The following is an 18,555-nucleotide window of genomic DNA, read 5'->3' as shown; positions in this document are numbered from 1 at the left end:
AAATTATGTATTTTTCAACGTAGAATCCGATTCTGTAATCAAAATTGGTAACATTTAAAAAAATCAACTTCCGGTCTGAAAAAGCCACTTCCAGTGTAATTTTGGATTTGAAATTATCACCATTTGGTAGACCACCCAATTTAGCTAGTTCTGTATTATTTTTTGTTTGTAAGAAAATGTTTCCATTGTTTTGAAAGGGGTGTACGGTGGTTTTGGACACCCGGTATATACTGTGTAAATATTAAAATAGTATTTTTTGAAGGACGGCTGGATTACCGGTTGTAGACTTTAGACTAAGAGAATTTATTGTATAATAAATGCAGAAATAAAATGATTCTGAATACAAATACTAAGAACTTTTTAATAGAGCTTAGCTTAAAACTAAATAAACAACAAAATCTTATATATTGAAAAATTTAGTTTTTCTTTTTCGAGTTTGCTGGCTTTTCTACCTGTCCGATTTTCATGATTGAGGTCGCAAATTGAAGGTATGCACGCACAGATTTCACATCAAGCATCAGCATATATAAATCTATAGTCCCACTGGGCTTATACGTAAACGCAATTTGCTCCCCACGTATTTTTTAAGGAAGTTAAATTTGGGTTTTTCTTTTCCGAGTTCATTTAGCTCTTCTATCCAACCGATTGTCATAATTGAGGTCTCAAATTGAAGATATTCAAGCATAGATTTCACATCAAGCATTGGCATATATTTATCTACTGATTTACTCAACCAAAATACATAAATTTTTGAATGCTTACTTCAATTTAAGATGTATTTCACCAATAATAATTGTATAATCATATATATTTTTAACCTTCAGTGAAATACCGGCTTTCATTTAAGCTATTAGTTATTCAAATCGGACGGGTTACAAGCAAACACAAGGTGATCAACCCAATTTAAAATTATTTTTATAAGGTTTTTCTATGATTTAAAATCAATAGCTCCAGTATTGATGGGTCACCAGAATTTTATCCCCCTGGAATTTTACCCCCTGGGCAAACCTGACGTCACTATGACGTAGTAACCTGAGCGCTCTAAACTTTGTTCGTGGGCGGAATTTTACCCCAGTGGATTTGGAAGTCTAATGAAAATAAGACAGATGTGATAAATTAGATTAGCAATAAAAACAGAAATTGCTCCCTGTCCATATAACTAGCGTTTAGACAACTGTAGATATACGGCCCAGATTTTTACCCCCCAGAATTTTACCCCCAGATTTTTACCACCCGGAATTTGCCCCCTGGCCAAATATAGAAATTATTAAGAATAATAATTTTCTTCTTTCAGTTTTAATTTAATATAAACATTTTTATTATTAAGTAGCCTATCTTAATTTTTTTTGTAATCTCAACTAAGTAAACAGGTTATGGTGTTTAATTTTGATTTTTTGGATTTGGGTTTGGGGGCCAACTGTTGGATAATATGTTTGTTCTTAAATGTTTGAATATACAACCGTAAAAAAACAATTTATTTCGTTTCTGTTGTACAGTAACACAATATGCTTTTTTAGTTTCTTCAGGCACAAACCACGGAGGTATTTATGGTTTGTACTAAAAAAGGTCATCGCAATACCTGTTGTACAATGTAGTTGTAGGCATCCGGTACAAAGTATTTGACCAATTGTTGTGTTGACTTCTGCAAGGACACCCAAATGTTTGTAGATACATAATAACCAACAGTTGGCCCAAACCCAAATATCAAATTAAACAGTGAAGCCTGATTACTTAGTTGGGATTACAAATAAATTAAGATAGGCTACTTAATAATAAAAAATTTTAACTATTAATTTAAAATTGAAAGAAGAAAATTATTTATTCTTTCTTATTTCTATATCTGGCCAGGGGGTAAAATTTTGAGGGTAAAAATCCAGGGGGTAAAATTCCGGGGAAAAAATCCGGGCTGTACATTTTGAGCTGACCTCATGAAGGGGGTAAAAGTCCGGGGGTAAAATTCCGGGGAAAAAATCGGGGCTGTACATTTTGAGCTGACCTCATGAAGGGGGTAAAAAACTCTAGGTAGCCTACACTCCAGGTTTTTATAATTTGATATGTTCTGATTAAATTCACAACCGTGAAAATATACGTTTAAATCCACCTTTAATCCATTCAACTGATGTGCAACTCAAAAGTTCGTGGCCGAGATTTTATCCCCGTTGGTTTGAGACGTCAGTTTTGCTCAGGGGGTAAAATTCCAAGGGGATAAAAATCCGCTACCCTTATTGTTTATGTTTTTTATATGTCTTAGACTTATAAAATAATCAGTAAATTATAGGCTTTAATTTGAGCTATTGATCGTTTGAATCAGTTAAGTTCAAGATATGATATTTATTTCAACGCTGCGGAGCAGCATGGGTCCTCTAGTTATTTATTAAAATATATTCACTCTAAAAGCTATTATTGCTAAATAATGTATTTGATAGCAAAAGTATATGTCCTTTGGATGTCCTGGTAAGGCGTTATTTTGTTTTGTTATTAAAAGTATTTTCAATTTTAGTTACTAATACTGTTAGTGTCATATTATATGGTGGGCCCATATAATTTTAAATACTTTTATATTAATAAGGTTAAATTGTAAGAAAGGACCATGTGGACCTAGATTTGTCTCAGATAACCGAGTATTTTAATTAATTTATTTATTTATTACTTAGAATAGTTTACTTGTATCGAAGGCCTGTTTCACACCTGGCTGTCGTGTGCTGGGTGTAAGTTAACCGGATTGGGTGAAGAAGAAAGAATACAGGGCCGTTGATATATCCACGACTTGGGTCCTTGTCGATTAATCACTACCCGGCTGCCATGGACTCGTTGAAGGATCCTGGGGACCCTCGGTGAAGTACGACTGCCGGTGTTGGATAAACGAGCCGGCCGTAGTATTAGGGCTAGTGTTAAAGGTGACTGTTCACATACAACCGGCACTTGTCGTCTGTCGTCTGCCTACAAGTGTTTTTTACTTTCGGATAATTGGTGTAGCAGTGGGCAAAGTTTTGATTATATCAGAAATTCTTGTATTGATCTTGAAATGCTTATTAGTTAAGTACAAGTAACAATCCAGTCTTATGGGACTAGACAGTAGAAGTCTATAAAGATTGAATCAAAACAAAAAGTGCCTGGATTGAGGTTTTTAAACATTTTAATGAAGGATTTGAGGAGATTGAACATGCATAAGAAGATCTTATTTTCTACCTTCTATACTTAAAAGTAACATTGCAACTGCTTTATTACGTTCCATTGCTATCCCTGGAGTGTCGGTGTCGGTGTAATGTGATCTGTGCACCTGTGCAGGTGCCAATCAGAAATCAGGTTAATAGTATGCTGGGTATATGTGAAATGAGCCGAAGGTAACCGTAACAATCCCGTAATTAGGTGAGTCGGTGGCTCAGTCAGTAGCGTCACGGACTTCGGGCCCAAGGCAGGGATGTTGTGGGTTCGGATCCTGGTCACTGCCAAAAACATTTTATCAGTACAGTTCACCTTTGTACTGTACCGTCTCACCCCTTGCTTTGCTGGATACGTTACACAAGCAGACAGTTAGTCTATGTGGACGGGCAAATGCAAGGTTAAAAGAGGGCGCCAACCTCTTTATTTAAAAAAAACTCAACAATTCAACTGTAAATTGTTCCTAACACTATATGTGATGTGGAAAGCGAATAGGGACCTCTTGTCGGGAATTTTCTATTTTGAGTTATATATATTTGAATTCCTTATTAAATTCCGAATTACTTGGTGCAAGTCCAATGCATATACGATTTTTTTTTGTTAAAGTTATAGGACTTTGAAATTTTGTTATGGAAAGGGGTCATTTTGAGAAAAACAATATTTTGAAAATTTTAAATACCCATAAAAACAGTTTTTTTCGCATTTAAGAAACGATTTTGGTATAAAAAGAAAGCTTATAATGTCCTCTTTGGAGGCAATACCAATTTTTGTCTTAACTCACAATAGTTTCAATTAAAATAATTGTTTTATCGAAACATGTCGTAAAATTTGCACTTCAGAAAAGGGACCTCTTGTCGGCCCCATGTTATTTCTCCATAAGATAAGAAAAGGTACCTCTTGTCGGGACTTTAAAATTTTTGAGATATTTTGTTCTTCGTAAACTAAATATGTTGTAGTTCACTAAATTTTCACTAGAATGCAGGACAATTCATTTTTTGGACTAAAGTCTGTTTATAAAGTGAATATTAGAAATGGGACCTCTTGTCGTTATGGCGAAATAACATTGAGCGACAAGAGGTCCCTTTTCTTAGACCGTGCAGAGGCCAACAAAATGATTTATTTTGACCTTTTACATTTTCAATTCGATATTTTAACCGATACTGTCCTGTTCTATGTTAAAAGAGGTATAACAATCGATAAAAACTTGAATTTCAATATTTTTGACCTTAATTACTTATATTGGCCGTACTGAAAATTTTGCATCGCCGACAAGAGGTCCCTTTTTGCTTTCCACATCACATACCATTTCTTCAGTCTTTCTCCGGAATAAAACATACACTGGTAATCATCTTATAATACTTAAATATCTAGCAATTTAATAATATTAATAATAAGTCACTCAAGTGTTACCTAAAGATTTAATACCTTTAACCATTTCTAAACCCAGGGTTTATTGATTTAATTATGCCTACTTCATCTTGTGAACTAAAAGTTCAAGTTATGGTTGTCATGTCACACACATACTAAAAGGGTTTCAAATTATGTGTTGATTGTAAAAGTCATGAAATTCCTGAATAGGTGTTAAAGTGACAAATAAATTAGTTCCAGTCAAAGCTTAATACTCTGGTTACTAGGCACGCAGCTTCCCAGCATTTCCACCTAATAATAGGCATAATTAAGTCAATTCATTATTCCCAGGGTTCACAGGGTCTAGTCATTATATCTTAAGTTACTTGTATTTGGTAACAAATCTTAAAAATAGCTTAATTAGAGTTGCAAATGGAACTTTTTACTGGAAGACGTTTAGTGCAGAATTCCTTGGAGAGGTTTTGCAGTTTCTCTTCATCTTGAGTGATCTTTCCTCACCACGGTTGCTGTCCACAATACGGGGTTGTCTGTCTCCACTGTGACCAGACCAGAGTTGTTTTCACTGAACAGGTTGCAAGTGCTGATCAAACCTCCAAACTGCATTTTGTCTTTGTCTGGAAAATATTTAACAGAGCAATCTTTTAAAACTTTAAACAAATACATCCTGGACACAGCTCCGTTATCGTCTTTAGGTGGTAAACCAGACAATACTGTTTTATTGTTTTATTATTTATTAACTCTCGATTATCCATGAGTGAAACTGCATGTCTACACCCAAGGCTACCAAATGCTAGACGACTGTGCACAATCTCTTTCTGTGTGGTTATTTACAATTTTGAAAAAAAAATACAAATATTTCACTCACTTAAACCAAAAGTCAATGTCAATTAGGCTATTTCAAATAAAACACCAGCAAAATTGCAACATAAAATAGAAGTGACCTCATATCAGTTTTCCATACTCCCCTATACCTCTGTTGGTAATGTTCATATGTTAATTAACATATGTTCTTTGTTTTTATTGTTATTGTTGTTTATTTACTTTTTAATTGAGTTTGTCTTGAGTTGTGATGAGAAAGTTTTATGGTAATTATTACAATATTAGATTAGTTTGATATAAAATTTGTGTTACTTTATATAAGTATGGTTATCCACAACCTCTGTACTTTCTTGTACGTAATACTTTTGAGTATTGATACAACTAGCCATCCCCAAGTAGAAGCTGTCGCAATTTTTTTATCAAAACCGTTGTAGTTTATGTGAGCCACCAATAGATTGTGCTGATCTAAATTACTGATTTCTGTCGAGTACACAAACTTCTTTACCAAGTCAAAATAATGCAATGATTTGGTGAGATGTAGCAACTCTGTTATCCATCAACTATGTTAGCAACAAAAAATAAGGTAGAAAATAGAATTTTAGACAGCGGATTCAGTGACTGGCTCACACAACTACGTCCATTTCAATAAAAAGTTGGTGACAGCTGGTCCAAATAGATGGGATGTCTACTTAAGTGTCCAATAGTCAATGATGGTTCTACTCAATCCGTGGATGAGCTAGAAGCCACGTTTCCTGAAGTTTCAGATACAAATCACTAGTGATGTGGGCCGGGCAAATGCCCAGTGGGCGGGTCGTTTATAAATGGGCATTTGCCCAAAGCGATTTTAAGCGCCCAAAAACTGGGCGTTTATAAAAAGTTCAGTTTAAGGCGCAATACAATAAAAACTGTAATATTTTCAGTGTGGTATTTTAAATAAATATTTTTTTAAATTGTTAAATAAAATCTTATTTACTGATTAAGCAGGTTTCTACTCTGTAATTCATAAATATGTGCATAAGATAAATTTATAATGTCTAATTAATTAAATTTAAAGTTAAGTATTAAGGTTTTGTTAGTAAAACAAGTGCTTTTTAACCACAATGTAAATTTCCTAACATAAAAAGCCACCTTTAAAATTATTTTTATTCATTTATATATATATATATATATATATTCACAAATTCTACAGGAGTTAGGGCTATTTATCAAAATTTACTAAATATACTAATTTTATAAAAACAATTAGTACCATTTTAATTTTTAATTTTTAAATTTTTATTAAATGAAAAGGGTAAGGGTACTAATTGTTTTTATCAAATTATTGCACTAATATATATACAAGGGGCAAGGGTTGGTAACACTGTCTCAGGATTTCTGATGTGGAAGCCTCAGCCATTAGCCTGCACAATAAGCTTCGGTTGACGTGCTTGGACCATGAGTCCACCCTCTTACAATCAATCAATCAATCAGCCATTAGCCTGAGCCTGACAAGTGCAGACAAAACCTTTAGCGAATCTAAGAAGATCAACAAGACAATTCAAACCTACCCGGAGGTTCGATCTTTAAAGGGGAGATGCGTTGTTATTCATATGTGTTTGAGAACATATGGTATTAGAATATTATTTGTTTAGTTTTTGTTGGTAAACATTCTGAATCTTGATTTATTGTAAAAGCTACCTAATAAAGTATTTGTCTTATTAAAACTATATTTTAATTTAACTTACGATAACACTACACAATGTTTACAAATAAATATAATTTAAAGCAGATGTTAACTTTCCACCAACTGTTTTGGGGGTATGAATAATCACAACATTCTGTATTAGAACAATACACAACGTTTTGGGATCTGGAATCTGATCCCGTCCTCAGGTGAAAAAACTTCCTACCAATATAATTAAAATTATACAAGTAATTATTTTTTTTAATATAGGCTATTATGTAAATATCTAATGTTAGAGGTTTAAAAAGTTGACCAGAAGAGTAGTGTTCAATTTAATTTCCATTAATTGGGTTTATTGGCCTTTAACTGAATGAACGCCCGGCGCTTGGCATTTGCCCCGAGATTTAAACGCCAGGGCGTTTTACATCACTACAAATCACACCAGATCGCTACAACTTTACCTTTGATGTTACAGCGGCCGTCTAGGCCTAGTCTGAAGTAATAAGTAAAACAGTTCTGATCTAACACTAACTTTCCAAAGATATTATGAAGGTGACATTTAAAATTGTTTAAACTCACTTAGGTTCCACTTTAATCCTGTAGTAGTAACCGTACAAGGCTCTCCTAAAGGTATAAGGCCACAATGCGCTTTAGAGACCACCAAAGACTGAGGCACTTCAATATGATGCAGCCCTGGTGCTAACAACCATGTCAACGAGTTAGACCCTGCAAAGAATAAACACTTTAAACAATACCCCATGTTGCAGAAAACTATTAATTAAGAACACATTACTATTTTTAACCTGTTGGTACGTAAAATTCATTTTCACAATTAAATATGTATATCCTGAGTTGAAAAAAAAAACACTAGGCCTAATCAAAAATAATATCTTTAATTTTATTTTTCTTGCAATACATTTATTTATTAAATTTATGATCAGACTATGAGAATGGAATTTTATGGGGTTAACATTAGTTTTTTTTCCTGATTTAGACTCAAAATACAAAATTTTGCAACTTCTTCCTTAATTAATTATTTTGTCAAGCTTACAAAAAAATATAATAATTAGCATACTGAAGCTTTAGAATGGTTGCAGAGAAAATTTTGAAGAAACTGTAAATTTTGAAATTCCTATGTTATTCTTACAGAAAATAAGTACAGTAGAACCTCTTTAATCCGAACCCCTGTAATCCGAACATCCACTAATCCGAACACCTCATTGCTGTACTCTATACACAGTACAGCAGTTCTTTATTGTATAGGCCTACTGTATTTAATGTACAGTGCTGTTTATTCACCATGTTTACTACTGTATTAAATAAACACTGAATTTTAATTTATAAAACATTTTTTTCACTTTTCCCAAAATAATTTAGATCAATTTTAGCCATGTTTTAGCTATTGTTATGTAAAAACAACAACATGTTCTGTAATCCGAACTATTCACTAGTCCGAACTACCCCTGGTCCCAATTAGTTCGGATTAAAGACGTTCTACTATAAATTGTTTTAAATAGTTTTCTTGTTTATGGATACATTTTAATCAAATGTTGCAAATTTATTGATTTCATACTGAGCTATTAACATTTATTAACAGTAAAAATAAACTTTATTAGGCCTACTTTCCTTGTAGCAGCAAACGTATTACTTATTGAACCTAATATTATTTTAAAAGGGAATAGATCTGACATGTTTAGGGGAATATTTAATTCAAAATCCAATCAGGCAAATGGAAATTTGTTTATTCAGCAGTTTTGCTGTCGGCAAAGGTATTGTTAAAATAATATAGATCAGCTAAGACGCGTAAAAGGATGCAAGCTTAAGTACGAACTCAGTAATAAACAATTTAAGCTATAACAGTACAAGTGTACAACCCTCTATACAAATTAATAGGCTTATATGACGGAAAATGTGTGTGTGTTAAAAAACCCTTACCTACCCAATAAATAAAGCCGGTGTTGATGAGGTTCATAAAGAGTGTTCAGATTAGACATGATGTGATCTAGTCTACCAGAGTTATCTACAATCGTTATCACACTATCTATCTGTAACAAGCAATTATATCATGTGAAAAACAAACAGCCACATCCACATCCATAACTTCAGCAATAACTATCGTTACATTTTCTTTTGGCTAACTTGTTTCAGTACCACCCCTAGTGGGTGTTTGGCTTTTACCTGTGTTCTTTTTCTTCCTTAGATTTATAATATTTTTTCATAGCCTACACCATGTGGAAGGCATTCTCAGCATTTTAAAAAGGTTTACATAAATCTAACGTTATTTAGTTGCTGTCCGAAAGCCTTAATAATCTTCTAGAATCCTTTCCAAGATCAAACTTAAGTTAGTGGCTCAGTTGGTAACAGGACCGACTACAGATCCAAGACAGTGATGCCAGTGGTATAGTCGTGATGTCCAGTGTGGGAACGCTCACCTCCTTTGTCTAAAGCCGGGTTTACACGATGCCAGTAGGTGAGACAATTATCAGAAGACCACTGACTAAAACCACTCAGTTATTTGTAGGTTTAAAACTATTTCAAAATTTTAACTTTACCTCACCACCAGTTTCTTTCCAAATCTCCTCCAGGGCTTTGGTAAAGTCGGTTTTATCTTGGTCAGGTGTCTTTAACATTTTTACGTTGTTCTCCAGACATCTCTTAATCGTTTCTGGTTTCACTGAGTCAAAATCCCCAGAAATAAGGTCCGGATGTATTTTTTTTAGAGTGTGGTCTCTACTGGAGATACTTGCAACAAACTCATACCATCTGTCTGTGCCTCCGTCAGCTGTGGCTCGGAAACTTGCTGAAAGACAAGAAACAAAATCAGCGTGTCCACAGAAATTTTTGCATTAATTTCCCTGACTTTCCATGACTATCCATGACCATTAACCATTGATTTCCATGACTCACGAACTTAACTCAAAAATTATAATATACCGTACACACACGAATAATACTGCCTAGACAAGTTATTTCACAGAAAATATTGAAATATGTATTAACAGATAACAATTGAGTACAATAGGTACAACAATGAACTAATACAAACTCAAAACCCGTAAACTAAGAAAACAGTATAAATTGAAATTGTTGTACATTTGTGAAAAATTCGGAAAAATGCTACAATAGTCTGGGTTACGGCCGACTAGAGCATTGAAAGGTCCCCTGAAATACATCCATCATTGGGGATTTCCATGACTTTCAATGACCAGAATTTTTTTCCATGACTATCCCTGACTTTCCAGAATGTGGACACCCTGAAAATTATTAAAACAACCCGAAAGTATAGGCAACACTTTAAAGACAAACTATGCAATTTTGATGATTGGTCATTGGAAATGACAGGTCATTTCACCTGAAGCAAGTGTTGTGAGGCAAAATGTTTTGCTAGGTACGAGCGCCCCATATATTTCAATGGGAGGCCGCACACTGATCAAGCAAACGTTGCGAGGCGCCTCGCAAAGAAATAGTGGCTTTCAAAATTCAATTGACCTTTTGTTGTTTAAAAAATAAATCTTCTTTAAAATATGTATTTTGATGTTTCATTACAACTTAAAAATTATATTTTTTTAATTTCAATTTAACCATATTGTTAAATTTTTCTTTCTACCACTTTGATAGTCATACAGCCCATGCAAAGTAGTGGATGATTAAAAAACAACCCAGGTTATTTAGTTCATTATTTATAACCATCACAACATTATCTAATACTACAGTAATTTCTAACTAGGCCTATAGTCCCGTAACTCTCTGGACACTTGTATATAGCGTTATTCCTTAGGTCAAGACAAACACATTTCACCATAGGAACATGGGTCTATGGGGTCTAGTTTACCGACTGTCGGTATTTATGTGTTTTTTTCAAAAAAACTAATAACTCCTAAACGGTTTGAGATACAGCTTTGATATTTTGCAAAAATGTTAATCTTTTAACACCTATTATCGTTAGAAATTATACTAAAAAATCATTAACTGTTTCAAAATGGCGGCCATTTAAAATATTTTATGCCTAACCGTTAACTTTACAAAAAAATTGTAAAAGACAAAAAAGTTTGTAAATTTTATTTAACCATTTATTTAGCATTCAAACAAAGCTAATACTCCTTTTACGTTGTTTAGCATTGTTTAATGGAGAAAAGTGGTCATACATTACGAAAACAAATCGTTTCTCTGATATTATTAATTCAATCTTAACAAATAAGGTATCATTAAAACAACATAAAATTTACAAACTTTTTTGTCCCTTGCAACTTTTTTGTAAAGTTAACGGTTTTCGTGAAATTTGACATCATTTTTTTTAAATGACCGCCATTTTGAAACGGTTAATGATTTTTTACTATAAATTCTAACAATAATAGGTCTTAATAAGATTAACATTTTTGCAAAATATCAAAGCTGTATCTCAAACCGTTTAGGAGCTATTAGTTTTTTTGTAAAAAACACATAAATACCGACAGTCGGTAAACTAGACATCGATATATAACTACTACTGGATTGCTGGCTGAGCTCGCTAGCCCGAGCCGAAATCAGTGGTTGCGTTCTGCACTTGAAGGCGTCGGGTAGGGGCAAGAAAGGGGCAAGAAACCTGCACGGTGCTTGGGTTTTACATCGCACTGACACTATGATAGCATTTGTTTACCCTAATTTAACTATTGATTCACGAAAAATGTTCATCGGGGGATATTTTGACTCACTTATCTAGTTATATTAAAAACCGAAAGTATATAAGTTAGTAATCAATTCATTGCTATACAGTACAACGTGTATTTACATTGCTATAAAGTTGGGTGATAACATAGTATTTGTATTTAAAAAATTGCTTGGATGGTTTGGGTTATGGGTTTTATAAAAATGTTGATAAATTAAACAATAAAAATACAGTACAGTTGTATAAAAACCATTTATTTGAATACAGTACCACACAGAGTAGCCTACATTTCACGCATGATTAAAAATTACTAATTTTGTTAGCCTTTGACGAAAACCAACTTTTGACAGTGCAATGTTTGCTCTTTAGCATGACTGTAGCAAATTATAAAAAAAAATTCCGATTAACTTTATCAGCTTAATTTCTTGCGTGTCCTCTCCAAAGTCAACGTTAGACATATGGGTGTAGCTACTTAAATTGCATTCGTCAGCTGTCAAAAGACTAGCACATTCTTCACATGTTACTGTACCTAATATTTTTCTAAGAATAAAACCAGACATATAATATAATACATTATTCTTGTAGTATGATCCAGTTTCCGCAGATACCACTCTTTGAAAGTCAATTACATCGTTTTCTTCACAGTCATCAATATCGCAATTAACAATTGCCTTTGTCTCTGTATTTGTATACCTTAGGACTGTAAAAATAGATAGTGAGTGCAAATTATTTCATTTTTTCTGAATACACGGTCCTGAATTTACTGGTGTTACTATTTTTCATAGAATGGGCAATTAAATCTAACGGAAATCCTGAAAACTTTTCCTCTATAACCTCTATTAACCTATCAGGTGCTTTAAGTTTTTCCTTAAAGACTACAATCATTTCACGCATGGATTTTATCCTAGCATCTCTTCTGTTTAGCCGCAGTTGAAGAATTTTGACCTTCCGTCTCAGAAGAGAGATAGCTCCTATCCATTATTTGTCCATTTAAAAATACTTCCAATTCAACACCTGTTTTTTTATAAAGTATTAAGACTTTTTTATATTCGAAGTGGGAATAATGGAACAAACCATCTTTCATATAACACAAGAAGCAACAGTCAAAGATTATTTAGATTGCCCAAAGTAAACAAATCAATATTTAGACAGTCTTATCAGTACAGTGGGCCAAAATATTTCAACCAATTACCTCACGATATCAAAAGCAGTGCAAATTTAAAGTCATTTTCTATTCAAATAAAAAAGGGGTTAATTGAGACGCCAAATATAGATTTTTTAAATAGTGTTGTAACATAAAGAATATTTTTTCTAAATCTTTGCAAATTTAACGTTTTGTATTGTAATTATCAAATCTGCATATCTTGTTTTAAATTGTTGATTTACATGATTTTATACTGCTTATGTAGGATTCATTTTTTAATATATTTTTACTAGCTGTACCCGCGGGCTTTGCCCCGCTTAACTTCGTCAGTATTTGCATGGCTCAATCACGTCCTGGTTGAAGTTCGTTCGCTACGCTCACTCACCTCCAGGTTGATATTCGTTCGCTACGCTCACTCACCTTTTGGTTGCAAATTAGCTGTTGTCATAAATTTAAAAAAGTCATCCCTTTTATTGTTTATAATACAGTACTTTGATAAAGGTTTTTATGTTTTAATATTAACATTGGAGAATTTAAACGTTGTTAAGTGCACAGGTGTGCTGCGATTGGGGTTTAATACATTTGGACTTATTCAAAAATAAAATAGTTTTCTGTGCTGCAATCTGTAGAAACACTGTGGCACTATTTCAAATCATGACTAATGGTAATACAGAATGTTGTGATTATTCAAACCTACAAAACAGTTGGTGAAAGTAAACATCTGCTTTTAAATAATATTTATTTGTAAACATTGTAGATCAAAAAGTCTGACATTGGCCCACTTAAAACCCTCTGGGGCAGAGCCCTTTTGGCGGATCTGCACCAAACTTCACTCGAACCATCCTTGAAAGATGCTTAATAATGCCTGAAAGTTTCATTACAATCTGTCTAGCGGTTTCGGAGTCCATAACGTATATACACACACACACACATACATACATAGTTCCTCTTTTATAGATATAGATTGTAAATATCTATTATTGTAATAATATTGTTATTTTGTTTAATTTAGCAACTGTCATCAAGACGCCACAGAGAGCGGCAAGGTGTTTTTCATGTGTGGACTGGACTGAAATGTTATAGAATGTACTTTATATTGTTAATTTTTATTGAACGTTGTCACATTAACTGGATGCTGTGGCAACGTAATTCCAAGTTTTTATTTCATTTGTATGTAATGTAATTATGGTGGAATAAATCATTATTTCATATTTCATTAATTCATACATTGCTAACCAAACTACCACGTGAAAGTGCTATCCGTCCACTAATAACTGGCAGGATGATTCATTCACAGGTGGTTTACTTTTGCTTCTTCGTACATGACCTCGAATTGTAAAAAAAAAAAACTATTATAGATTTGGCGGGGTTGCTAGTGGCGGAATAATTTGTTGGCGGGATGGTTCGTTGGCGGGAATAGCAGCGGGTGGCGGCGCGAGTTGCTGTTTTGCCCCTACCGGGCGCCTGCAACACCGCGATACGTCCCGCCACTTACATCTGTAAGCGACCGAATTTCTCTACAAAGCTCTTATGGACAGCGCGCAATCCAGTAGTAGTTATATATCGATGGACACCACAGACCCATGTTCCTATGGTGAAATGTGTTTGTCTTGACCTAAGGAATAACGCTATATACAAGTGTCCAGAGAGTTACGGGACACCCTGTATAACTTAAGTTAGGTATTAAAAACCCTTCCAATAAAATATTGTAGCAATTATTCGACAGCAACAATTATAAAATTTCCCTGGATCTCATTCAATTTCTGAGAGCATTAATGTATATCGTCTGGTTGATTGAGTGAACCCTCATGTTTTCTTTCTTAGTCTAGTATTAAAATACCTACTTTGTATGGTCGCCAATTCATTGAAAAGTATAAAAGTATAAAGTATCGGCAAAAACTGACATACAGCAATAGCTACGTTGACTTCCTCATCACAAATGTTAAAACAATACTGTAGAGGACCAGTGCAAATAATATTTATTTTGCTTAAAACCAAAAGCTGCATCATGCTTGAATCTCTCGCACACTGGAGAAGCAAAGAAACAAAACGCTTCAAGCGAATCATTGTGCAACATTTTGCTTCAGGTGAAATGCTGAATCAGTGTGCGCCCAGCCTATCTCCCATTATCAAATCAAATTGAAGACAGTCTATAACATCTGACAAATGTCTTCCTCATCATACATTTATCAACACATGGTGAATATTTAGGCCTAAATAATGCTAGGCCAGTCACAATGAAGTCTTCGAAAAACTGATGCAGGGAGCGGGAAGAAGACAATATCACTGCTTATTGATTTCCGGGAAAAAACTTGAGTTCCTGCTGTAATGCATTTAGGTTATTGAAACTATTTAAGAGTCCTTGGAGGCTAGCGGCCATCTTGGATAATTTCAAACAACTGCTGAAGAGTTATTTATAGTCGAATTATATTTTTTCAAACATCAAAGTGATTATAGGCTAATTTAGATGTCTAGTAACTAGTAAACTGTGAGATTATAAATGTTCTTTGTAGTTTTTTGATTGTTCTCCAAGAGAATCCCTGGTAACTAACGGCCCTCTTGGATTTGTCGCCATAAGTGTAATGTAAATTTGATTAATTTCAAACAGCCCCTGAAGAGTTATTTACCATCTCAAAATATTTTTTTTTAAATACCTACCAGAGTGATTTTAATTTAAATATCTAGTAGCCTACTGTGAGAATATAAATTTTCTTTTTAGTTTTTTAATTGTTTTACGAGCTAGAATGTCTCTGAGGCTCCAAGGTCTCTTTAACTTCTTACCAACTTAACTGAACTCTTGGTTTGTAAACAAATGTTTCTGGTATCAATCTAACTTAGGCCTACTTCCGGTAGTGTCAATTGCACTCAGTTCAAGAACTTGCTGTTGAGAGCACAAAGGTAAAGCCATAAGACTTACTACCTAGCAAAGCTGACTTATTATACTTATTTTGTAGAGAGGAAGAACATTTTCATCTAAATGAATTAGTATAATAAAATAAAAGATTCTTTAAACAAGAGTTAAAAGTATTTACCCAAATTGACTTGTCAAGGAGGGTTTAGAGCGCATCCTTGTTTATGGACATATTAACTTATTATTACCATATTACCAATTTGAGATGGGGACGCACTTATGTGCATATTCTAACCCAAATATGAGTGTAGATTGAAGTGTGATGATCCATGTAGGCTACCTTTTATTACTGGCTAAGATCATGACATTTATTAGTCAGGATCATTTATTTAAAGCCCAATCATCAGGAACAGCTGGGTCTAGTTTTGAAACTTCAAAAAGCTACAGACCTTTCTCAGGATTAAACCGGCAATCTTTTAATTGTAAGGCGAGCGCTAAGCTATAACCACTCAGCTTCCCAGCTTGTTACATAACCAGATTAGGCCTACTAACCTCCATTCCAGATGTCCAACATATATCTCTTGGGAAGTGTTATAGGTTGGTTTAGAACCAATACAGCAAAACGACCTATATCAATGCAATTCTTTCCATCAAACCAGGTCAAAGCTTTCCATAATGTTGCCATTCTTCGTTTAGCAAGAATTACCTGAAACAGTTGAACAATTTTAATAACTGCTTCTTCAACAACTGACTTCTTTAATGATGATTCTAAAGTGTATTTAGGCCTTTGCAAAGATCCTAAAATGTATATCTTACTAAACTTTAAGTAAGTTTTATCTTTATACAACTAGCAAATAGGATTAGGATAGAACTTAGAACCCCTGTAAACCGAATTTGAGCTAACCAAAATGGTTTCATAAAATAATACAGGGCTGTAAAATGCTTTAGTAACTTCAGTTGTTTAGTTTAAAGTATTTTCTAACCCATTGTAACATTTTTGTAGGTGAAATAACTTATAAGTTAACTTTTTTCGGTTAATCGGGGTTCTACTGTAGATGAGGCTATGTTGCCGACTTAACAATTACTGTACATTGGATAACTTGTCTACTCACAAGGCCTAGGACCTGACCCTGACCTAATCACAATAAGTCACATGCCCTATTCCCTAACCACTTGAACTGCCACACCTCAAAAAATATAAATGGCAATCACACAATTTTTCTACAGCAAAGACTGGAGTAACTGTACAAAATGTATCATTTATATAAGTAATAGTTATTAATGCTCAATGAGCTTTGTCTGCAATCTATTTCGTTTTAATCCCAGAGGATATTAAAACTAACCTAGGCCTAAGTTATGAACCGAGATTCAGAACTAGTCCAAAATTATTAAAAATTTTAATCTTACCTATTTGAATCCTCAAAATTATGTAGGTTAGGTGTAGTGTATGATTAAAATAATATTATTACGTAACTGTAGAAATCATCACATAATATTATAACACAAGGTTTTCTCCATCTCCACAACTATATGGATAGGTTATGTTTGTGTATTTGTTTTTGTTAGCTAATGTTTTTGATTGATTGTTGATATGTTGACGTTTCTTTCATTTTGCATTTTTTCAGTTTTCTCTTTCATGAATATTTTTTTTCTTCTTGGCTGAAAGGTGGCCTGGATCTTTTACTCATGAAGCTGTGATGTAATGTTCACTGTTGAAGTTAGTTTAAATGAGCAAGAAAACTCGATTGATTTACATATTTGAACATTTATTTTAACAATAACAGTTTTGTTATTGGAAAATGTAAAATTGACGTGCACGTGTTTTGACACCTTACTTACATCTCTTAACAGAGTCAAAATGCACGCCATGGGGGTATATTTTGCTTGTTTGAAAGGGTGTTCATCTTGTAATTCGATTCTACTTTGTCCTCTAGTTCTTCGATTCCCGACGCAACTTAATTACAAGTGATCAGAACTTAGATACATTACATAAAAGGTGTATTAGATGATATCTTTTTCAGTGTCTTATTGATATGGTAGTTTGGTAGTTTGACTGTGCTGTAACCCTATGTACATTTTAGTCAGCATGAGTGGCATCTTCAGAAAGTCTTCTTATATTATCTTCAGTAATGACAGGTGGTCGGTTAGTCGATGGTAATGACTTACACTAATCATTTCATTACCATATTTAAGATATAAAACACAAATTCCATAAAACAACAATTTAATTTTTGTTTGCACAATCTACAGAAATCAGTAATTAACATCAGTCAATACCCTTGCACCAATATCCCACATATTTACAGCATATATAATGCTGCACCAGATATCCATTGAATATTCAAAGTGGTTGAAATATGTCTAAAGATAACTACATGTAATTAAATATATTTTTAAAATATCTTATCTAAGAAATCTGTAAAATATCTGTTAAGATATTCTTTAGATATTTAATAGATATTAAACGTTTCACAGTATATATTTATATAATGTTCAGATTCAATATCCCAAAACTATGTAAATATCAATCCCACATTGACGATTGGAGATTGATTATAAAGACGATAAATGCTGATAAGTGCATTATTGTTTTGTCAATAATATTGAATGTTACAGTTAGCCTTATTAAAACACAGGATCTAAAGTCATCCAACAAATCAACAAACACTTATCAAACTAAAACTTAATTGTAGTTTTAACGTCGAATTATAGTATGTTGTCTCCGTTACCCTATCTGTGCTACGCGTTAAAAATATCAAATAGTTGTAATCAGCCCAAAGTGGACAATAAATTGAATTAGCGATGTTTACGAGAATGACTACACTTTTTCAAAGGGAGTGCTTCATTAAAGTAACATTATTTCAGTCAGAAGGGAAGCAATGTGCTTTACACCAACCGAACCA

At 33.6% G+C, this 18,555-nt stretch overlaps 1 protein-coding gene across 1 annotated transcript; it reads right to left on the bottom strand.

Moving 5' to 3' along the window:
- Positions 1-4,699: 4,699 nt before the first annotated feature.
- LOC129001822 (thiamin pyrophosphokinase 1-like) lies at positions 4,700-17,196 on the bottom strand. The gene is made up of 6 exons (XM_054429265.1): positions 17,060-17,196; positions 16,205-16,358; positions 9,565-9,812; positions 8,952-9,057; positions 7,592-7,738; positions 4,700-5,144 (listed from the first exon to the last, which is right to left on the bottom strand). Exons 2-6 carry the CDS (start codon positions 16,335-16,337, stop codon positions 5,005-5,007), a joined length of 774 nt encoding a protein of 257 aa, XP_054285240.1. The 5' UTR covers positions 16,338-16,358; positions 17,060-17,196; the 3' UTR covers positions 4,700-5,004.
- Between the last annotated feature and the right edge of the window lie 1,359 nt (positions 17,197-18,555).

Source organism: Macrosteles quadrilineatus, unplaced genomic scaffold (genome assembly GCF_028750875.1).
Source record: "Macrosteles quadrilineatus isolate MER2022 unplaced genomic scaffold, UCM_ALF_1.0 Scaffold_8__2_contigs__length_117827958, whole genome shotgun sequence".
Taxonomy (NCBI): domain Eukaryota; kingdom Metazoa; phylum Arthropoda; class Insecta; order Hemiptera; family Cicadellidae; genus Macrosteles; species Macrosteles quadrilineatus.
Note: the sequence above shows the minus strand (reverse complement) of the source record. Positions and strands in the feature narration are given on the sequence as shown.